General features: G+C 37.7%; 2 protein-coding genes across 2 annotated transcripts; one reads left to right on the forward strand and one right to left on the reverse strand.

Moving 5' to 3' along the window:
• The first annotated feature begins 1,642 nt into the window (after window positions 1–1,642).
• LOC130907481 (NF-kappa-B inhibitor alpha-like) lies at window positions 1,643–3,834 on the forward strand. The gene is made up of 6 exons (XM_057822626.1): window positions 1,643–1,952; window positions 2,410–2,515; window positions 2,608–2,815; window positions 2,898–2,986; window positions 3,076–3,336; window positions 3,426–3,834. Exons 1-6 carry the CDS (start codon window positions 1,699–1,701, stop codon window positions 3,453–3,455), a joined length of 948 nt encoding a protein of 315 aa, XP_057678609.1. The 5' UTR covers window positions 1,643–1,698; the 3' UTR covers window positions 3,456–3,834.
• Window positions 3,835–5,704: 1,870 nt separating this feature from the next.
• On the reverse strand, window positions 5,705–16,149 carry LOC130907482 (proteasome subunit alpha type-6). The gene is made up of 7 exons (XM_057822627.1): window positions 15,978–16,149; window positions 15,215–15,309; window positions 9,818–9,899; window positions 8,839–8,994; window positions 8,095–8,273; window positions 7,827–7,921; window positions 5,705–5,913 (listed from the first exon to the last, which is right to left on the reverse strand). Exons 1-7 carry the CDS (start codon window positions 16,051–16,053, stop codon window positions 5,856–5,858), a joined length of 741 nt encoding a protein of 246 aa, XP_057678610.1. The 5' UTR covers window positions 16,054–16,149; the 3' UTR covers window positions 5,705–5,855.
• Window positions 16,150–23,696: the final 7,547 nt, after the last annotated feature.

A 23,696-nucleotide genomic window follows, 5' to 3' on the forward strand; every position in this document is an offset into this window, starting at 1 on the left:
CCTTACAGTTCCGAGATCAAGGCTTCAATCAAAGGCTCTGGCCTTCCTGTGTGTAGTTTGAATGTTCTGTTTTCTGCGGGTACTATGGTCCACCCACCCCCCAAAGAACATGCCGATCAAACACTGCTGCTATGGAACTTGAAGAAATGACTCTAGACATTACGACATATGAAGGATGTTTTCTTCACACGTTTCCCGAAACCAAAAACTTGGAGGAAAAAATGTGAAGAATGGATCTACTTGCGTGGACGTCCAAACGACCAGTTTAACGCCAGCAAAGTGAAACCATTCACATTTCATATGCGGTAAACATTTTTTGGGGGGAATGGTCCTTCAGAGAACGAAGAGGTAACCCATTTTGATATTTTTACTTATTTTTTAGCATGGCGTTTTGCCATGCTGCTTTTGTCTGACAATGAATGACCTGAAAACAATTAAAAATATATCTGATTGCCACGGTTACCTTTTCTGTAACAACTTTAATAAGGGGGAGTGTAAATAAATTATAGAATTAAGATTTGTTATTAATGAAAAAATTTAAAGGGGTTCGTTGGCTGTCACCAAGTAGCATTTGCAATCGCTATACAAAAGAACGGTCAGAGACATAAGACAACCAGAGGATATAATATACAAGAAAGACACGGCATATGGTGGTAAAGGATAGATTGTTGAAACAGGAGAATGTCATTGTCAGTGGCGTAAGGCAATGCACACAAGAAAAGGGTATCAATAAAAAGGCTAACTCTGGATCAGGTCGGCTCGTCTTTTTCAGCCCACGACACTTAATCCATCTCTTTAACTGAACATTCGTATTGTATGTTCTTCCACATCTTTACTAATGAATTTGGCACCAGGGACATCATTTTCGAACAGAATTGGTAGGTTTAGCTCAGTAAACATCTAATTCGTACACTATTTACATGCATTTAGCATGGGGGACAAATGCGAGCTTGACCCGCCTAGCAACAGTTGCAAACGTCATGAATTTTAATGAGCAAAAGTGTTGTGTTGCTTGCGATATACGCCATTGGCACAAGGAACGAGTGTGTGTGCGTGCGAATGGTTGTTCGTCTCCTTGTGCCCTGCGATTGGCTGGCAACCAATTCAGGGTGGACCCAGCCTACTGCGCATAGTTAGCTGGGATTGGCTCCAGCACCCCCGTGACCCTAATGAGGATAAGCAGCTTGGAAAATGAATTAATGAATACTATTCACCACAGACTTAGTCAGAAAATGATTGAGTGGCAAAACAATGTTTTCAAAATATGCTTATAATTGAAATCATCATCCTTGTCGCAACTATTAATCCAAAAGTCACTCAATGGAAAAAACACAGCAATTCAAAAAGCCCAATTTCCCCAGACAAAAGGGAATTCTTGAATAGACTAACAGAGGTTATCCCCAGCTAATTCATGACCCCCATTCACAAACATCCCCTCAGCTAGAATAAGCATGCTGTAGGTGTCAAATAGGAAACTACAAGTTTTCATTTTGACTTTAGGGTTAGAGGAGGACGGGTGGAGGGGGGGATTTTTTCCCACAAAGCACAGCCCTGCCTGTGTGATTTCCCTGTCTTAGATAAGTCAATTGGAAATCCCCACAGAGGCTCCTCCCAGCCAAGCACACAAAACCCAGAGCGCCTGCCTCCTATGGGCTACACTTGTTTCTGACCCTTGGACTGTACGCGTGTACTTGTTTCATGACAGCCAACATGGACGTCCACGGAGTATCTCATAGCGATCGCATGGATTATAACGACCTCGATCACATGGGGCCCAAACACGGCAAAATGTTGCCCTGCCAGGATGATCGCTTGGACAGTGGTCTGGAATCGTTGAAGGAAGACGAGCTGGTCAACGACTTGGATCACTTGCGTGTGAGCGTAAGCGAAGTACGCCCAGTAATTCCCGAGTACGAGCCTTGGAGAAGTGTCGTGACCGAGGACGGAGACACGTAAGTGGATTTCATTTTCCATCGAATATTTTCGTGAAGTCTTTTGCAAACGCGGGTATTGTTAGTTGAATCGGAAATGTGAATACACACACAGGAAAAAAAAATACGAATTGCATTAGCGGTTTTTTGCAAAAATGCAACTAATAAATGCACGAAAACTTTCAGGATTGTACAAAATATGTTAAAGGTAAAGAGTGTTTGCGTGTATGCGTTTACTTTTGGCTGAGTGCGCAATATGGGCGGAGCTTAAACTGAGCTCTCCGTGCTCAGGAAAGTCCCTGGCCTGGTGCCAGTAACTGATAAAGCATCAGATGTGTCAAGCCACAACTGGTGGAAACAACCCGACAAAACTCCACTCTTGCGAAACGTTCCTGTTGCTCAGTCGTTGTTTTTTGAATTTCACTGGAGCCGCTTCCTCTTAAACGTTGATTTTTACAAAGCGCCCTTTTTCTGACAGGCTTCTACACTTGGCCATCATTCATGAAGCCTCTGACCAAGCCGAACAGATGATCAAACTGTCCCACAATCACCCCTTCCTGAATGTACAGAACAACCAAAGACAGGTACTTATCAAATCTTATCATCCATCTTTTAAAAACGCCATAAAAGGCTGTTTTTCAGTCTGTGTAATAACAATCACTAAATACTCCTGCAGACGGCACTCCACCTCGCCGTGATCACAGACCAGCCCCAGTTGGTGGAACGACTCCTGAAAGCAGGCTGTGATCCGCGGCTGGCTGACGACTCTGGCAACACGGCGTTGCACATAGCCTGCAAGAAAGGCTCCCTCGCCTGTTTCGGCGTCATCACCCAGACAAGTCAGCGCCACCTCAGCTCCATCATCTCCTTCCCCAACTACAGTGGTAAGCTTAGAAGTGCACCTAGAAAACTATAAACAGCTAGTTTTGTGTCAGACTAGGTTGTTAACTGATGCTTGCTTTCCAGGACATAACTGTCTTCATGTCGCATCGCTTCACGGTTACATTTCATTAGTGGAGAATCTCGTCGGACTAGGTGCAGACATCAATGCACAGGTAGATGTCATAAAATGCAAATTGAGTTTGCAGCAACTGATAGTTTGGAATGCATTCGCTAAGTAGCAATTCATTTTATTTTGAAATAGGAACAATGCAGTGGCAAGACGGCACTCCATCTGGCTGTGGATGTCCAAAACCCAGCGCTGGTCCGTCGCCTCCTTGACCTCGGTGCTGACGTTAATTGCCTCAACTATGGCGGTTTCACACCGTACCATCTCACATATGGAAGGCAAAATGAAGAAATACGAAGCCAGCTGTACGAGAAGACTGCGCAGGAGTTGAGGGCCTTGCCTGAAAGCGAATCAGATGAAAGCGATATGGAGGATTTGGACTTTACGGAAGATGAGGTCAGTCTCCAAAAAGCAGTGATTCTATCATGGCACACATTTTTATGTTAAGAACCAAGATTGTAAATATGATTGCTCCTCCTTTGCAGTTATACGATGACATCAAGTTTGGAAAGTAGAGTCCAACAATTTCCCGCCAATGCTGGCGTCAAAAGAGCTGCTACCGGGTCCCTGAACCAGGAACCAAAGAAAGGACAAAAACCTTCCCAGGATGTCCACAAGGTGCTGGCCCGGGAATCGCAAGAAGGAACACTGGGTGTGCTCTGGTCGAGTTTGATGATGAAATGAGAACTCTGTGCCCAAAACACACAGCAAGACCATGAATGTCCCATGTGTTCTCTCTGTATAACTGTGTAAGGATGAAATGATGTGAATATACCAGACTGGTCATTTGTAATAAATTGTAAATACAGAGATATTATTTTTGTACCTGGAAATATGTTGTAAAATGAAACACTATACATTAAATGTGCAAAATAAAAAGCTATGAAGAATGAATTACACGTCCCTCCTGTGAGTCCTTTTTACTGGAACACAACCACATTTAGTCACTACACATGAACTGACAGGGCTGAGAATTATGAGCCACACTCTGAAAGACACATCGTCCTAAATGATCCGATTCAACTTCATGGAATGGTCTGGGATTTCCTTGTATGGGGCGAGGTCACCGTGTGTGAGTCACACTGTAAAAAGTCCCATGGCGGCACACTTAGAACATACTGAATACTCCACCCGTACCACTTAAATGCAACACGCGGAACTTAAGACATACTTTTGAAGGAGGAGATGTATTTTACGAAATTATGAACATTTTGCTTAGTCACAACGGCCAGGAAGCTTTTGTGGAAAGTACAGTAGAGAAATATACTAGTCATCTGATACGCCCCCCGCCGCAGAATAACCCTGATTAACCGGTACAACAGAAGCCTTTAATTTGCAGTTTTCGGTAGATTCTTGAACAATTGAGTTTAATAATAGTGTACACATTACCCATCCTAGAATTGTCCTCAGGGCTGTTAACATTAGCACGGTCATATAGATGTGCATGGGACTTTACGGGTTTTTCCAGACACTCATCTGCTTCCTTTTAAATTCACATCTAATTCCACATGACAGGGGAGCTCCGAAGATGATTCCTTGATTTAGGAAAACATGACATCTGAGAGGGGATTTATCCAGTTTTGATTTATGATTCAAAGATAGGTGGGGCAGATGTCATCAAATTGCTTTGTTTGCTTACTAGTGGAAACGGGATGGACTAACTCATGACATAACTTCTGATCAAGAGTGGATGAAGACATCATGCAAAGATGCTATTTCCCAAATATACATACCGTATTTTTCGGACTATAAGTCGCAGTTTTTTTTTTTTTTCCCATAGTTGGCCGGGGGTGCAACTTATTGTCCGGAGCAACTTATGCGTGAAATTAATAACACATTATTATATCATTTCACATTTTTTTTGGTGTTTTAGACCGACACTGATAGTTTGGTAAACTTGTTATGCTATAGTTATCTGAATAACTATGTTGTTGTTACGTTAACTTACTGGCCACGTTTGCATTTCGTTGTCCATGCATCATTTAACATCATACTGTACACTTATTCAGTATGTTGTTCTCTATTGTATTTTTATTTTAAATTGCCTTTCAAGATGACATATCTGTTCTATGTGTTGGATTTTATCAAGTAAATTTCCCCCAAAAATGCGACTCATATATGTTTTTTCCCTTTTCGTTGGGCATTTTACGGCTGGTGCGAATTATACTCAGGTGCGACTTATAGTTCGAAAAATACTGTAAATAGTACTAAAACCATTGTGTGAGATTCTCACAAGCAAAGCAAAAAAATGCCAATCTGGTGAAAAAGAATTGGGATTCAATATAGACAGCCACAAATGTGTGTCAGCCAATACAAGAGGTGAACAGAAGTCTGCCTACGCAATGACATTATTACATTTAAATTATTTTTAGGAATTTCTAAGCATCTCATGTAGCAGAACAAGTTAATAATCAAACTGATCTCAGAATGATAAAATGCAATACAATGACAAATCATTGTTAAAAATTCTTGGATCTCAGTAAGTGTGCACATGTAGCACATTGAAAAAATAAGGTCAAATTTGCTCTTGTGGCAGATAGAAAAAAAAATCTCTCTACATCCCTTAAGTGAGTCATGTGATTCTAGTGCATTTAGTGCTACAACAGGAAGCAGAGTCGTGAACTGCTCATCGTGTCATTGAAAGCCCCTTACAGCTTCTAAATTTGACACATGAAAGCAGTACTGATGAAACAGGATATAATTACATGAGTGTCTTTAAACTCGTGCTTTCAACTAAATGCATACAATTTGCATGCAATTTGTTAGGATAAAAATACACTTATTTTTACTCCAAAACCTTTTTTTATTGTTGAATGTTTCAGTGGGAGAAATGAGAAATCAAGGGTTCATGTGAAAACGGCATATCGCATCATGCTCTAATTAAATTCAAACAGAAGACAACATTCTCTTGTTGCTCAGTCCCGCTCTGCCAAAGACATCAAGTGAGTATCCACTTCAGCTTCAGTGAGAATCCTGAAAGAAGAAAGAAGTTGGTGACGTTAGCCCAGGGGTCAGCAACTCGCGGCTCTAGAGCCACATCAGGCTCTGCAGCGCTGCTCTAATGGCTCCTTAGAGCGTTTTTAAACTTAAATTTTTGGTTTAATATGGTTTCTGTAGGAGGACAAACATGACACAAATGTTCTTCTATTTTGTTAATATTGTAATGAAGTTAAACTGCAGGGAAAATACACATTTACCGTATTTTCCGGAATATAGGTGCATCGGAGTATAGGGCACCTTCAGTGAATGGCGTATTTTAAAACCGTTTTCATGTATAAGGCGCATTGCATTATAAGGCGCAGTAGTAGTAGTAGTAGTAGTAGTAGTGGCTGGTGTTGCGTTATGCATCCACAAGATGGAGCTGAGCTAAATGGAATATCATGCCATGATTAACCAATATTGATCTATAAATATAAGGTGAATCGAATTATAAGGCGCACTGTCTGCTTTTGGTGAGGCTTTCAGGTGGACTTTATAGTGTGGAAATTACCGCAATCATGAAGGCTCATTATGTATTTGTAGCTAATTTAGTCATTCTGATACTAGGCTAATATACAATACAGACATACAGAATACATTGCCTTCATTATAAAGCTTATATAGGGCTTTAAATTTTTGTGGCTCCAGACATTTTTGTTTTTTGCTCCAGTATGGCTCTTTCAACATTTTGGGGTGCTGAACCCTGGTTAGCCCCTTGCACACGGATGTTCTGTTTGCCTTTTTTTGTCACTGTGACTTTTGTGAAAATTACTTTGAGTTTTTATGCAAATGGCTTTAACGCCAGGTATCACGACACCACTAATACACTACATGTTTCGTGTGTGTATTATGTTTGCGTTTTGTTGTCACATTTTCAAATACAGTGGTACCTCTACATACGATCACTTCGACACACGATCTTTTCGACATCCGACGTAAAATTTGAGCCGCCATTTGTTTCTACATCCGACGAGTTGCTCGAAATACGACGACATGACAGCACTGCAAACGAACGCACGGTGGATTTTCTTGTGTGAGAAATCAACACAGTTTTCAAAAAAAGTTGATACAGTTGGAGAAACAAGGAAAAAAGTAATGCTTACCTTTGAAATGAAGATGCAAGTTATAGAAAAATATGAGCTTGGGGTGCGCGTCCCTGAACTGGCTCAACAATACAGCTCCATGGTCCTCTTCCGACCACCGTTCGCCACTATTTATAAGTTAAGGTGACAATTATTATTGTGGTAACATTGCCAAGGAAATCGCCAGCTTCGTCACGTTTTTATCATTTATTTAAGAACTTATCCAACACAAAACGCCCATTGTCTTAAGCAGTTGACTGCTCTCAAGAAAACGAAAGTATTATCTCTACCGCACCGACCTATCTCACTATGACGTCAGCTTCGCGGTGCGTTCAGGGACAGTAAAAAGTGTCCGCCATATTAGAATCCAATTCGTTACATTATTTACAGGAATAATTATTAATTATTCTTCTTATTATTATATTATTCTGACTTATTTATTTATAACTTATTTGTTTTTCTATGTTTAATTGCCATTTGTAACAGTGCCAGCAGTATTTATTAAGAATTTAGTGTATGTTTTTAGGCTTTGGAACGAATTAATAGAATTATAATGTATTCCTATGGGAAAATCCTGCTCGACATACGACCATTTCGACTTACAAACAAGGTCCTGGAACGAATTAAATTCGTATGTAGAGGTACCACTGTACAATGTAAATTACACATAAAGGAATAAATCACGACATCCGTTCGATATAATGCGTACTCACTTTCAACCTACACCCACCTGTCCCCGATAAGAAATACTCATTAATAAATCTTATTTCCATAGGAATACTACTTTTCATTCGGTTTGAAGGAAAAACATTGAGCAATCTTTACCTGAATTTATGGTCTTGCGTTGTGACCACACCCACCTCAAGCTCTGAGGGCTTGAAGTCAATGGATAGGACAGTTGAAAGACAAGAGATAGCCGTCTAGATCAGTGGAGGTGGGCAGAGGTAGAACATTAGACTCATGGAGGTGGGCAGAGGTAGAACATTAGACTCATAAAGTTAAAATAATCTATACAATAACCCAAGTATTTGTGAGAAGATGGACATTTCCAATGGTTACAAGAAATTATGAAAGCCACTTTTGCATCACAAACCTCAATAGTTTGTTCGAAGGTCCAGTCCAATTTCTTTTTCACCTTCTTCTCCAGGAAGCTAGTGGCTTCTGTCTGCTTCACCCCAGCAGCAGTGGCTTTGAAGCCGCAGTAGTAGCCTGCTGGGTCACATTTGTAGACCTGGGGCCCACATTCCTCGTCTATGCCGATCACAATCATACCTGCGGGTAGAACATGACAACTGATGTTCTAGCTATTCAGCAGCAATCTCCAGGAAGCCTCCTGAGGGGTTTCTTTAGTGTGTGCTACAATACACCTTATCATCTGCATGTTCATCTTTTGTTCTATTTGGGCTGGGCTTCAAGTCTTCTCCTGTTGCAAAGCTAATGTCTTTTATTACATCTCATCTCAGGATGTATATTTAGTTAGTAGCACGCCATAATGCTAGCGTGGTTTTTGACAACTGAAAATTTGATTGGTTGAGTTATTCTATATTTGCTTTAATATTTAAACAGAAATTGAATGTGACTGCCTGACATTAGAGGTCTATATCTTTGTTATTTTATTGGGGTCATAATGCTAAATATTAAAACAATATTGCTTAAGCTGCATGGTAGTAGTGGTCGTCGTCATCAAAAGGGAAGAGACAATTTAACACTTTAGATTAGCAAAAATAACTGACCCATTTGGGGATTGATCAAGTGAAGTAATTTGTGAAACCAATCTGAATTTAACAAACGTTGATGTCTAATTACAAATTCATCCATTATTGTAATATATACTTACAACAGCCCAGTGGTCGCATCTCAGCGTTCTGCGTGTAGACTTGGGAGATGTCTGCAATTCTCTTACACAGCATGTCCACAGGGATCTCATAGCCGTATTTGTATTGCCAGTTAGCTGCTTCATAGCGAGCGCGCTGAACTTGGGATCGACTGTCAGCTGTCGGAGTTATTTGAAAAGTTGTTAGTCTCAAATAATTGCTTCTCACATGGAAAGGCAACACTCCTCTTTAATTGATAAATTTTCAATTATCAACAATTTGGGGGTGTTGCCGCAGCTGCATAAAGGTAGTGAAGTTAGGAATTAACAGACAAAAATGAACAGAAAATTGGGAACACAAACATTCTAGGCAGTATATCATAAGAATGAACCACAAAACCAGGAATACAAAATGCGCCAAGTCTAAAAAAAAAAAAAAGATAAATTAGACGCTAATGCTATATTCAAAATTTCCGATTTTACGTCTTAGTTATGCAGAAAATATTTGTGAAATTTCATTTTTTCGGGTTTCAGATCAAACTAAGTCTATACACTGAGGTGAAAAATGTACATATTTATATGAAAGCATCAGAAAGTACAACAGTAAAGAAAAGTGGAAAATAGAATTTTTTAGAAGTTTAGAAGTCGTGACCCCAAAACCCAAACTTTTTGGGAATAACTAGGCAATACCAATTAGAAAATGGGAACAAAATTTGTGAAACAAGGTGTAATTTTTTTGATGAAGCGAAAACTGGGTAGCTGATATAAAGAAGTTTATTTATACACATCATCTGGTCATATTCAACAGGTTCTGATGTATTTTGTTTTTACTCACTTATGGAATTCCATAACCTAAGCAGCAAACTCTCCTCCACCAATGCTTACTGACCCTATTATGACTTTTTATTCACTAAACCTTTCTTTTGATGGGTTTTTTTTTTTTTTTTTTTGGTCCTACCACAAAACAGGAATATGAAATGTGAAAAGGCTTCCCTTAGTTTACCTGTCATTCCTGACATTACACATCCAATGTTATTTGTTATCCTGAAGAGGTGAGTCACTGTGGCGGAATCAAGGAGTTTGTCCTGTTGAAAGAAAGAAAATGTTGCCATTGAATGATGATCAAATATAAAGTATTTGATGAATAAAAAAAAATCATTCTATGTTCACTTAGAAAAGCATTCTATTCTATTCTATTCTATTCTATTCTATTCTATTCTACTGCACACAACGGCATCAAGGCCAAGTGTGCAAAAGGTGCAAGAGACGCACCTGGGCTTTTCCGCAAATATTAACAATATCCAGTAGTGCTGCAATGATAAATCGATTAACTAGAGTAATTCAATTAGAAAAAAAGATTCACATTAAATTTTGCTGCTACAAGTATTCGTTTAATTAAAAAGGCATTGTAATAGTTTGTTTTGGAAGGGTTTGCACTTAGTTTTATTGATTTGGGTGGATACACTGCCTTCGAGTGACAAAAAAAATATAACTTGTTTCACAAGGCTGAATCCAGCTGCTCCCTGTTAAGACCAACATAAGCTACGTTTTTTTAAGCTAATATTTTTAATGCACTCATAATCTAATTTATTGGTATATTTAGCCGTTTTTGGGGGGAATATGTGAACAATTTGTGAAGAATATTGTCCAAAAAAAAGTTTGCATTTTATAGCATTTAAGCTAGCGGACTTTTGCTATGTAAGTTAGCCAATTGTTCTTTTGTTGTACTTAGATGTAGGGCTGCAGCTGTCGATTATTTTAGTAGTCGATTAATTGCTGAACTAGTTAGATCGAATAATCGCGTAATCGGATAAGGAACACAAAAAATTTAAATTCCTGAGCTGAGCCTCAAACGGTATTGAAAAAAAAAATGAGGATCTAAGTCAGCTAGCTTAAATGCTAAAAAATGCTAACTTTCTTTACGCTCTTAACAAATGGTTCAAACACATACTGCCACAAAAAAAGGCTAAATATACCAATTAACTAGATTACGAATGCATTAAAAAATATTAGCTAAAAAACAATTTAGCTTATGTTGGTCTTAAAAGGGAGCAGCTGGATTAAGCCATGTGAAATGAGGTATATTAATTGTTGCCACTAGAGGGCAGAGTATCCACCCAAATCAATAAAACTAAGTGCAAACCCTTCCAAAACAAACCATTACAACGCCTTTTTAATTAAACGAATACTTGAGACAGCAACAATTACTTCGAATCTTTTTTTCCTAATCGAATTACTCTAGTTAATCGATTAATTAGAGGGCAGTGTATTCACCCAAATCAATAAAACTAAATGCAAACAGTTTTAAAACACACCATTACAACGGAAATTTAATTAAACGAATACTCGAAGGACCAAAATTGAATTCAAATCTTTTTCTAATTGAATTATTCGAGTTAGTCGATTAATCGTTGCAGCACTACTTAGATCCTCATTTAAAAAAAAAAAAAAAGGTTTTATACCGTTTAGAGCTGTCCCGACTCGTCGACATCATCGATAACGTAAATGCGTCGACAGGCAAAACATACCGTCGACGGGTAATGACGGGTTAAAAAAGAAATTAAATGCGGATAACGTTTAGAATGGCGGGCGCTCGCGATGCAAGCGGTGAAAGCGGCATAAAGCCAAAAAAGCGGACCAGAATGGCCAGAGCAAAGAAAATATGGAGGGTGCCACTGTGTGTGCTCTTTGCCAAGCTGAGCTCGCATACCACGGTAGCACGTCAACTATGAACGAACACTTGAAGCGCCGTCACCCAGGTGTCATTTTGGAAGACAACAAGAAACAACAAGCTAGCTGATTGTAAATCCATACAACTTTCTAACAATTTTTTTTAATTGAAGTTGCATTTATGTGCGGCGTAATCTACTCTGCTGCTGCTCCCGAAAGCTGTAGATCTCGACATCTCTGTGCACGGCATGCAGATTGCATATATTAGGCTCATGGAAGCTCCCACTTGGGCGGACAAATATATATATATCCTGTATATACATACTATAATTAAAATATATATGGAAACACAGCACTGGCCTGCTTACTATAATCCATGACTGTACTAATGTTAGTTACTTTATATTATAAAGTATTATTACGTATATACATAGACAGGGGTGCACAAAAGTGGTCCGCATGCGCGCATGCGCACTGGACGCAGACAAACGCGCTGGCCCTCAACGGGTTCCATACGCTTTTGCGTACCGATGGCTGACCACTGTATTTGCGGCGGACACGAGAAAATCACTTCTCAAAATGTCAAAGAGGCAGGCCCCACTGAGTAATTATTTCCGTGTTCCCCTGCTCCCGTCAAAAGACAGACAGACGACAGAGATGTCACTGGAGCTACCGGGAAAGGACTTTTGCTGAAAAGTGGCTGCAGGAGGTACCATGGCTAGAAGCAAATGTTGCTCGCACGGAAATGTGGTGCAACATTTGCCGGGAGAATCCCAATGTCGTTAATAAGAGCTGCGCATTTTATGTAGAGTCAAAGAATTTTAGCCATCCAAACTTTGAATAGCACGAAAAAAAACAGCATTTGGCAATTAAGCAAACTATCGATGTCACACAGGACCCCACTCGCCCTATGGACAAGTGGCGGAAAAAAGTTATTGAAGAACAGCGCCATGCACTGACAAACGTGTTTTTGCTCGCATTTCACAAAGCTAAACATGCACGTTCAATGAGCTCTTATGAGGAGGACATCCCACTTTTACAAAGGCTTGGAGTTAATGTGGGAGCCGCATATGAATGCCCTTTATTTTGAATTAGTGATTTTATGTTTATTTCTTTACATTTCACTTCAAAGTAATGGCACTTTTTTTGTGCCAGTTGATGTTAATCAAGCGTTAATTGTAGGTAATTGGCTCTAAAGCTTGTCATAATTTTATCGCATCAGGTGGGTCGGCTCTCAAGCTCAATGAGGACCAAGTCACATCTCCAGGTCCTCCTCTGAGAACCTGGGCAAAAAAAATATGTGCACCCCTGTACATAGAGTAGTATACTATAAAATTAATACTATACAGTGCCTTTCAAAAGTATTCGACCCCCTTGAATCTTGCAACCTTTCGCCACATTTCAGGCTTCAAACATAAAGATATGAAATTTTATTTTTTTGTCAAGAATCAACAACAAGTGGGACACAATCGTGAAGTGGAACAACATTTATTGGATAATTTAAACTTTTTTAACAAATAAAAAACTGAAAAGTGGGGTGTGCAATATTATTCGGCCCCTTTACTTTCAGTGCAGCAAACTCACTCCAGAAGTTCAGTGAGGATCTCTGAATGATCCAATGTTGTCCTAAATGACCGATGATGATAAATAGAATCCACGTGTGTGTAATCAAGTCTCCGTATAAATGCACCTGCTCTGTGATAGTCTCAAGGTTCTGTTTAAAGTGCAGAGAGCATTATGAAAACCAAGGAACACACCAGGCAGGTCCGAGATACTGTTGTGGAGAAGTTTAAAGCCGGATTTGGATACAAAAACGATTTGCCAAGCTTTAAACATCTCAAGGAGCACTGTGCAAGCCATCATATTGAAATGGAAGGAGCATCAGACCACTGCAAATCTACCAAGACCCGGCCGTCCTTCCAAACTTTCTTCTCAAACAAGGAGAAAACTGATCAGAGATGCAGCCAAGAGGCCCATGATCACTCTGGATGAACTGCAGAGATCTACAGCTGAGGTGGGAGAGTCTGTCCATAGGACAACAATCAGTCGTACACTGCACAAATCTGGCCTTTATGGAAGAGTGGCAAGAAGAAAGCCATTTCTCAAAGATATCCATAAAAAGTCTCGTTTAAAGTTTGCCACAAGCCACCTGGGAGACACACCAAACATGTGGAAGAAGGTGCTCTGGTCAGATGAAACCAAAATTGAACTTTTTGGCCACAATGCAAAACGATATGTTTGGCGTAAAAGCAACACAGCTCATCACCCTGAACACACCATCCCCACTGTCAAACATGGTGGTGGCAGCATCATGGTTTGGGCCTGCTTTTCTTCAGCAGGGACAGGGAAGATGGTTAAAATTGACGGGAAGATGGATGCAGCCAAATACAGGAACATTCTGGAAGAAAACCTGTTGGTATCTGCACAAGACCTGAGACTGGGACGGAGATTTATCTTCCAACAGGACAATGATCCAAAACAAAGCCAAATCTACAATGGAATGGTTAAAAAATAAACGTATCCAGGTGTTAGAATGGCCAAGTCAAAGTCCAGACCTGAATCCAATCGAGAATCTGTGGAAAGAGCCGAAGACTGCTGTTCACAAACACTCTCCATCGAACCTCATTGAGCTCGAGCTGTTTTGCAAGGAAGAATGGGCAAGAATGTCAGTCTCTCGATGTGCAAAACTGATAGAAACATACCCCAAGCGACTTGCAGCTGTAATTGGAGCAAAAGGTGGCGCTACAAAGTATTAACGCAAGGGGGCCGAATAATATTGCACGCCCCACTTTTCAGTTTTTTATTTGATAAAAAATTTTAAATTATCCAATAAATTTTGTTCCACTACTTGATTGTGTCCCACTTGTTGATTCTTGACAAAAAATTTAAATTTTATATCTTTATGTTTGAAGCCTGAAATGTGGCAAAAGGTTGCAAGGTTCAAGGGGGCCGAATACTTTTGCAAGGCACTGTATATTTATTTTTTTCTATGACTGTGTGCCTTTCATTCAAAATAATTGTGGTAATATTTCAGTGTGCCCTCTGCTTTATCTATTTTCAGGTTAAAACAAACAAAATTTGAACAGTTTTTCCCCTCCCCAAAAAATGCAGAATGCACACCAGAAAGAGCATCTGAACTCACACAAAGTATTCTGACAATGATTGTCCGGGACATGAGGCCCATTGCAATTCATTTTAACATTTAGAAAAATGTAGACATACCACAAAAAGAGAATTGTTTTGACTCCTGTTAAAAAGGTGAAGTCACAGTGTTTCTGTTTACATTTTTTTTTGCACTAGTTAATGCCGGTAGCATTTGACCTCATTTTTTGCGATTTATTATTGTTATTTATGTTATTTATTTATACTTTGGTAAAACATTTTGGCGTTCCAAAATATTGTTGTGAATTAATAAGCTTCAACAAAAATGTCATTATTAAATTAAAAAAAAAAAAAGTCGACTAATCGCAAAAATAGTCGGCTGACTAATCGGGAGAAAATTAGTCGTTTGGGACAGCCCTAATACCGTTTCAGTTTCAGCTCTGGTGTTGTAATTTTTTATGTTCCTTATCAGATTACTCGATTATTCGAACTAACTAGTTCATCAATTAACCGACTATTAAAATAATCGATAGCTGCAGGCCTAATATCCAATATAATAATTTGCACATTACAGCAATTGCGCCATATACACACATAAATCAAGAAAAATACATTGATATCCACTCACCGGTACTTTTTTCTGTGTGACAACAACTGCACAGTCCTTCCCACGAACTGCGACTGATGTGAGTCCCCCTTGATTGATAGCCTTGAAAGCATATTCTATAAGTGGGAGAGAGGGTGAAAGCTATGGTTTTGTTTATGGGTCAATTGTTTTTATGGGTAAGATGTGATATATGGTCAAAAATCATCAAGTGTGGAAAAATTATGCATGTGGAAACTAGCCGCCTAAATAAGGATGTTATGTAGCATGTATTGGCATCAAAGAACAAAATCAAAATACAAAACAAAGATTTTGACTTAATTACACTGAACTATACTCTTCCTTCAAAATCGTGACGCTTTCACTTTCAATTTTCTTCAAAGAAGTAACGCATGTGTACGCAGCTCAAAACTAAACAGATTTTTTTTTTTGAATTGTTCATTCAAGTATGATAGCAACCAAGTTTTAGTGTAGCATTCTATTTTGTCGAAAGTACAACAATGAATCAGTGGTTACCTGACTAGCTAAAAGTTAGCAAGTCACACACCACCTCGGCGCTAAACTGCTAGTTCATGCATGATCTTGTGACTTTCTCTGAAATATCGTAGTTGTCCAATCTAAACATTGCAAACACCGATGAGAAGCATATTGTTAAAGATAATACAGCGAAATAATTGTAATTAAAACGACAGCAACCAGCTATGAAGGGAGCAAACCGAACCATGACAGCGCATTTAGCTGACAAGCAAACATGCCCGCGTTTGTCTGAAAATATACGAATACTGACCAACTTGATAAAGTCTTCCTTCAGGAGAGAAGATGGTAATGTGACGATCAAATCCTGCACTTGATCCTCGGGACATTTTCCAAGATAAACTTGGCCGAGGACTTCGCTCAAAAGAAAATGTAAGTGGCTAATACGCTGTGTTATAACCCGGAAGCTGTGTGGATGAAGATAAAACTACATCCGGTGTGAAAGGATCCCATCCCGCCTTCCCCATGGTAACAATGAAATCTTAAGCAATGGTCACGTTCAAAATTTATTTCAGTAGACGTTTGGAAACTTAAAAAAAACACACAAAAAATGTCTGTATACTGGTAAATGTGGAATTGTATATTCAAGGCTTTTACTGAAATAAAAGTGTAGAGACTCAAATGTAGATAAAATAGTAGAGAAAATAAATAAGCACAAACGTAACAGGTAAGAAATTAATTTTTACTGATATAATGGATAAAAACATGGCTGGCACACATATTTGTTCTTCTCTTTTATTTAAATTGCATATTGCACAGACTTAATCACTGGACACTCAATGAAAACAATGTGTTTATTCTTCCATCTTTGTTTTAAAAAAAAAAAAATGTTTCGAATCTATTTCTTAAAAATCAATTCGTTTGCGAATACTTCTGAACTTTTCCTGTTCCGAACCCCATAAGAAACTACAATCCCCAGCATTCGAAACCTCAAGTGTCATTGTGTTGAAATGTACTAAAATTATTATACACATGATGTTCAATATAAATGTATATATTTCTTGTAACTCGTCTGAACTTATTATTATTATTTTTTTTAAATGCCATTTAACCATAGGAAATATTGTGAAGCAGCATTGAATTTCTTTTGTCAGTGTTACAGTATTAAAATAAGTTGGACTAGGAATTAAAAGAATGCACAGGGTGAAATTATCTCAAGATAATGTACTGTATAAGAAGAAATGAACATTTAAAAAATTATGTTAACCGTAGAGGTCGACCGATATGGGATTTTCAAATGCAGATGCCGACACTGATATCTAAAAAAAAAATTTCAGCATGTTGCCGATATCCAAAGCTGATTTTGTAAGCCAATATACTATTTTTTTAAAGCACGTATGAAACATGAAAGGCAATTAAAAAATTTTTAAAAATGCTTTTGCAGTTTCAAATTTACATTGGTGACCTGGGACTGAAAGGATTAATTTGGTCTAATGCTACCAAACCAACGAGCGCATCACTTCTTTTTATGATTATATACACTAAGCAAGAACAGTACATTATTCTCAAATAATTAAACCCACCAGGACGTCATAACGAGATATAAACAAGTGAGAGTTTAAGAGGATGCTTGCCATGCTAAAGCTAATGTTAACGAGAATACTATGTTAACGCTACAAGTTAAATTTAGAGTGTACTGATCACTCAGTAAACACATTTAAAGGCTAAATGATCACTGAATATTCTCTCATACAAGATAAAAAGAAATCTTACAATAATTACAAAACAGGCAAGCCTGAAGATTCCTGTAGCAGCCTGCCTTCATGCTACTGCAGGGTCCTTCCGGGGTCCTACAATCAGTCAGCGCCGGCCATAGTTCCCCACACAGATGCCTGATCAGAATCATTTTTTTTATCGGCTTTATTATTTTTTTGTTAATCGGCCGATGGCCGATGTTTGAAGACAGTCCATATATCGATATTTATACAGATATATCAGTTGGCCGATATATCGGTCGGCCTCTAGTTAAGACTGTCAAAACTATTATATGTTATACTATTACATAAATATATATTTTGTTTCATACTGTAGACACAATTTTGTTTCTCTGGGTTAAAACCAGAGGTGGGTAGAGTAGCCAAAAATGTTCCTCAATAAAGAGTGTTACTTCAAAATAATATTACTCAAGTAAAAGTAGTCATCCAAAAAATGAACTCAAGTACAAATAAAAAAGTATCTAGTAAAAAGGATACTCAAGTAATACGTAAAATTGTGAGTAACTGCTTATTTTTGATTTTTTTTTTTTAAACAATGGTATTTTTTTCTCTCAGCACAAACTTATCGATATGAACTGTTGTAATAATAATACTGTACAATAACCCATTACATAACCACATAAGGCCAAAGAAATAAAAAAAAAAATAAAATCATTGAATTCTGGCGAGAGAAAAAAAAAGACAGAAATGAAGCATTAGTAGTGAATAGTTCCTTCAGTTACTATTATGAAATTAAAAGGATCATATCTCAGTTTTTCCGCGGTCAATCGGTGCCAAATAAAAACTTGGAGAGAGGTTTAAATCTGCGCTTCCGAGTCATGTTGAGAGCAGCGGTCTATGTTGAATACTTAATTTTTTACGATGCTTTAAAGACGCCACATGATTGAACAGGCTGGCGTGATCATAGAACAACAAGCTTGCGTCTGATTGGTGTAATGGAGTCATGTGATTATCATTGCGACGTCTCATTGGTGAAATTATCAGAGCTACTCTTGGCATCGCTGGCAAAATAAATAAATTTGTAGAATAAAGAGGAAAAATGTAACGACTCTTGTGTAGCCCAAAGTACGGCTAGCGTTTTTTTCTTCATAAATTTATTCAAGTCAAAGTAAAAAGTATGGCTTAGTAAAAGTACTCTTAGAAGTACATTTTTCTCAAAAAGTTACTGTAGTAAATGTAACAGAGTACATGTAATGTGTTACTACCCACCTCTGGTTAACACCAGCAAGTTTAGGTCAATTTGACCACATGTAAAGGGTGTAGGTGTCAAAAAAAATTATGTTTCACCCTTTCAGACATGATCTGGTTAAGTCCCCACAAGTAGCTTTTGATTTGCATGGTGTGTAATGTGAAATATGACTGAATAAACTGAAGCTCAATAAATCCACCAAAGTATTTAGCACAGACTGACTTTTTTTTCATATAATTAAAAAAAAAAAAAAAAAAGCATTCTATTTCATAATAAGATTGTAATATAACAAAAGGGTAAACGTGGAGCACTGAGAATACTTTCCTTATGCACTGTGCCTAGCAGAAGAACATTATAGAACATGAATTTGTTATGCAATTATATTTATAATTTAACAATAATATATTTTTTCTATATGCAGTGAATTTTCAAGTTTTTACAGTATGTCTCTCTTCCTACCCTATCCTACCCATTGGAAGAACAAGAAAAGCCAACTAGACTACAGACAACAAACTGATTAGACAATAAAATGTTTTTTCTGTGGGGCGTGATCACAAAATTATTGCTTACAGTCTACTCAATTAAAATGACACAATGTAAAATTTCCCTCCTGTTCTAGAAGATTTTTTACTTCCCCTTTAATGGTTTAGCCTAATGGTTAAGTCATTTTCATGAGCATACAAACAACTACTCAGTGACTGTTGTCATGCAATTTACTTCAGTTAAGTTTTAAAACTATTTGGTTAGTATGTAGCAGAAATACAGTATAATCTTATTTTACAAACTATCACTTACTATATATACATACACTAAGGAGGACGAGGGAGAAAAAAATAATATTTGATTCTAAAAGTAAATACATTATATTTTTGTTGAAGTGAAAATTGGGTAACACATATAAAGGGATTTATATACATCATCCGGGCATTTTAACAGGTTCTAATGTATTTTACTTTTACTCACATATGGAATTTCGTGACCTAAGCAGAGATCTCTCCTCCACCCATGCTTACTGACCCTATTATGACTTTTTACTCATCACACTTTTCTTTTGATGTTTTTTTTGGGTCCTACCCAGCATTTTGCTTTAGTCCACGGCAGCATCTCTCATTCATACAGTATAAATAAAGTGTTTCCACTCTGTATGTGAAAGACCCCCACCCTCATGTCGGCTTGAATGTGTGTGGGACGCAGTTTCAGTGTCACAGGTGCAATTCAAGCAGAGAATCTTAAATGTTACGTTTTTGTTCCACCACATTTCTATTCTATAATATACTGTAGTATACAGTACTTTCAATGAAAAAAATGAAGAAAAAAAAAACTGTTTTGCTATTTTTTTAGAGCCAAGATTATATACACATACATATATATATACATATATATATACATATATATATATATATATATATATATATATACACACATACATATATATATATATATATATATATATATATATATATATATACACATACATATATATATATATATATATATATATATACACATACATATATATATATATATATATATATATATATATATAAACCATTTAAAAAATAGCACACGCATTGGTAACAAAGCTGGGGTTGTTTCCTGTTAACTTTGACACATTTACAATGAGCATGATTTTTTAACCTCGTGGTCTGTCATGTTGCAAGCACACATGTGGCTGCAATGTCACTTGTTGCACGCACTGTTGCAATGTGTACTAAACCCCTTGTTTGCCATCCTTAATGAACCATAAAGGAGTAGGAAAAAAAGGAATACGTTCCAAAAGTCTTTTATCAACAGTAAGTATACAGTACTGTACATAGTATACACCGTTTTATGCATGTACTTTAGGCTACAAAACACGCCTAAGACTGCAGGGACGAAGTTAACAATTCATATTTATTTAAAAAAAAAAAACAACAACAACAAATTGCACAACAAGGCCAAGTTTTTGGAACGTGCCTCTCTAAGAACTAAATGGAATGTAAACCTGATTTGTATTATTTATATGCTCACTCAATCTCCTAGTATTTATTTATTTTTTTTAAATGTTTAAGGCTTTTTCCTTTTTAAATGAAATCCATTGACCTTAACTATTCTGGGTTAGAAAAAAAGCACACGTTAGAAAACACATGCTATGAGTTCTTCTGGCAGTATACAATTTCCTTGGTAGTGTATTTTGACCACGTTGATGTTTTGAGGTTACGACTGTCATGCAATGAGGTTCTTTGCAGTATGAGAAGAACATGTTGACTTGCACAAAAAAGCCCGCTCAATTACTAGTTATTTCCATTCCACTAATATGTTTCTATTCTGTATACCAGATGCTAATATTACTATATTTATGATTTGATCACTGTGTCATCCTAGTTTGGTGATACAATTCTGCACATTGTAACATATGATTATGAATTGAAACTTTGACATTTATAATTTTACACAAAGATCAAATTAGCCAATAATATGACAACAAAACAATCCAACTGGCCATGCGCATATGGTCAAGACACTATTATAATGTTCAAAATACCGTATACCAGAGAGAGGTATCTGAACCTTTTGAAATTTCTCACATTTCTGCATAAAAACATCATCAAATGTGATCTGATCTTTGTCAAAATCACACAGATGTAAAAAACCGTATCTGTTTTAACTAAAACCACCCAAACATTTATAAGTTTTCATGTTTTAATGAGGATAACATGAAACAATGACAGAAAGGGGAAAAATAAGTAATTGAACCCTCTGCCTAAGGAGACTTAGAGAGCTATTGAAACCAATTTTTACCAAAAAAAAAAAGTCAGGTGTGTGCCCAATCACTGATGAGTGGTTTAAAGCTGCCCTGCCCACTATAAAACACACACCTTGTAAGAATTGTCTTGATGAGAAGCATTGTCTTATGTGTACCATGGTTCGGTCAAAAGAGCTGTCTGAAGACCTGCGATCAAGGATTGTTGATTTGTATAAAGCTGGGAAAGGATACAAAACCATCTCTAAAAGTTTTGATGTTCATTAATCGACAGTCAGAGCCCACCAAAGTTGATGCCAAGAGTTCAGCGCAGAATACTCAGAGAGGTAAAAAAGAACCCTAGAATGTCTGCTAAAGACTTACATAAATCACTGGCACAGTCCGATATCTCTGTGCACACATATGCTATATGTAAAACTATGGCCAAGAATGGTGTTCATGGGAGGACTCCACAGAGGAAGCCACTGTTGTCTAAAAAAACATTGTTGCTCGTTATAATGTTTGCAAAATGGCACTAGGACACACACAAAAGTTTTGGCAAATATTTTCTGGACTGATGAAACCAAAGTTGAATTGTTTGGGAGTAACACACAACGCCATGTGTGGCCGAAAAATGGAACAGCTCACCAACATCAACACCCCACCCCCACCGTGAAGCATGGTGGAGGGAGCATCGTGATTTGGGGCTGTTTTCTCCCTCAGGGGCTGGACAACGTGCAATCATTAATGGAAGAATGAATGAAAAAATAAAGGTTTATCAGGATGTTTTGCAGGAAAACCTGAGGCCGTCTGTCAGACAGTTGAAGCTATTTGGAGGATGGAAGCTGCAACAAGACAATGATCCAAAACACAGAAGTAAATCAATTTCAGAATGGTTTCAGAAGAACCAAACACACGTTCTTGAGTGGCCAAGTCAAAGTCCAGACTTGAACCCCATTGAAATGCTGTGGCATGACCTAAAGACAGTGATTCATGCCAGTCATCCCAGGAATCTGACTAAGCTACAGCAGTTTTGTAGCTAAGAATGGACCAATATTAGTCCTGATCGATGTGCTAGATTGATCTGCAGCTACAGGAAGCGTCTGGTTCAAGTTGTTCCTGCCGGGGGTGAGGGCACAAAATATTAAATGTGATGATTCACTCTAAAATATGAAAACCTATAAATGTTTGGGTGGTTTTAGTTAAAGCAGACACTTTTTCATCTGTGTGATTTTGACAAAGATCAGAGGACATTTGATGGTGATTTTATGCAGAAATGTGAGATATTCCAAAAGGTTTGATACTTTTTCATACCACTGTTTATAATAAATCACATTGAATATTCTAAATTGATTAATTTGCATATACTCTTCCAGAAAAGTGCAACATAAACAACGTTGAAACAATTTTGCCAAATTAATGTGTTTGGCCGATGTGAATCTGGTTGCGCCCTTGTGTAGTCTAATGTCAGCACTTTCTGCCATTGGGACAAAAGCTATACTCAGCATTTGCATGACACAGAACCTCAGCGAAGTCGAGTCATTTGAATAGGCATGTGACAAGTGGATATAAAGTCTGGTGTAATTCTTCATTCTTTGTATATATCCAAGGAAGAATTCCCTATAGTAACATCTGGCAACTACTTTATATGAAATTTTGGCAGGGGCGTAGGTTAAATCTCAACATTGGTAGGGACGATATAACAGCACAACCTGCATGTACACTTTTTGCTGGGGATGGTATATTAATAAGACCGAACAGATTGGGTGAACGGGGGTCAGAGCGACATTTCTCACGAATATGAACCTAATTAATTGATAGGCTGATAGGCTTCACTTTATAATGGTAGGATCAATTCTATCCTGACAACATATGGGAAGACAATCAAAATTACCTATATAACTGAACTCATTATATAGTGCAAATAAGCTTGCTTAAAAGTTGGTGGGGACAATTTGAGCACCCTGATTCATTGTGGAGGAATGGTTGTGTCACGATCAATGTGACTGAGCCTGGTCTTAATTTAATCTCAGAGGTACAGTATTTATGACTTGAGAAAAAGTTAAAATCACAACCTTTCGTTTCAATTAATCTGCCTTGCAAAATGGGTCAATTATCTTTATCAGGGAGACTTAAACGAGCCAAAGGCATGCAAGTGATATTTACTTGAAACAAGTTGCGACCGGACGTCATGATGACTGAAAAGTTCCATAGAATGGCACACGTGTCTTGAGATCTCTTAAAGTTATTACCTTCTTATCTTGGAAAACTCCCTGGCTGTTTGTTTCGCAACAATTACAATATGCCCAACACTATCAATTACTGAAATGCCATATCAACCCTATT

The sequence above is a fragment of the Corythoichthys intestinalis genome, chromosome 19 (assembly GCF_030265065.1).
Source record: "Corythoichthys intestinalis isolate RoL2023-P3 chromosome 19, ASM3026506v1, whole genome shotgun sequence".
NCBI lineage: Eukaryota > Metazoa > Chordata > Actinopteri > Syngnathiformes > Syngnathidae > Corythoichthys > Corythoichthys intestinalis.

Bases quoted from the DNA above. Each gene is read 5' to 3' on its own strand.
- LOC130907481 (XM_057822626.1), top strand. From the start codon at position 1,699: ATGACAGCCAACATGGACGTCCACGGAGTATCTCATAGCGATCGCATG. The intron at 2,516-2,607 runs GTACTTATCAAA...ATACTCCTGCAG, and splicing joins TACAGAACAACCAAAGACAG to ACGGCACTCCACCTCGCCGT. The intron at 2,816-2,897 runs GTAAGCTTAGAA...CTTGCTTTCCAG, and splicing joins CTCCTTCCCCAACTACAGTG to GACATAACTGTCTTCATGTC.
- LOC130907482 (XM_057822627.1), bottom strand. From the start codon at position 16,053: ATGTCCCGAGGATCAAGTGCAGGATTTGATCGTCACATTACCATCTTC. The intron at 8,995-9,817 runs GTAAACTAAGGG...TAACTCCGACAG, and splicing joins TGTAATGTCAGGAATGACAG to CTGACAGTCGATCCCAAGTT. The intron at 5,914-7,826 runs GTAAAGATTGCT...TTCTTCTTTCAG, and splicing joins ACGCAAGACCATAAATTCAG to GATTCTCACTGAAGCTGAAG.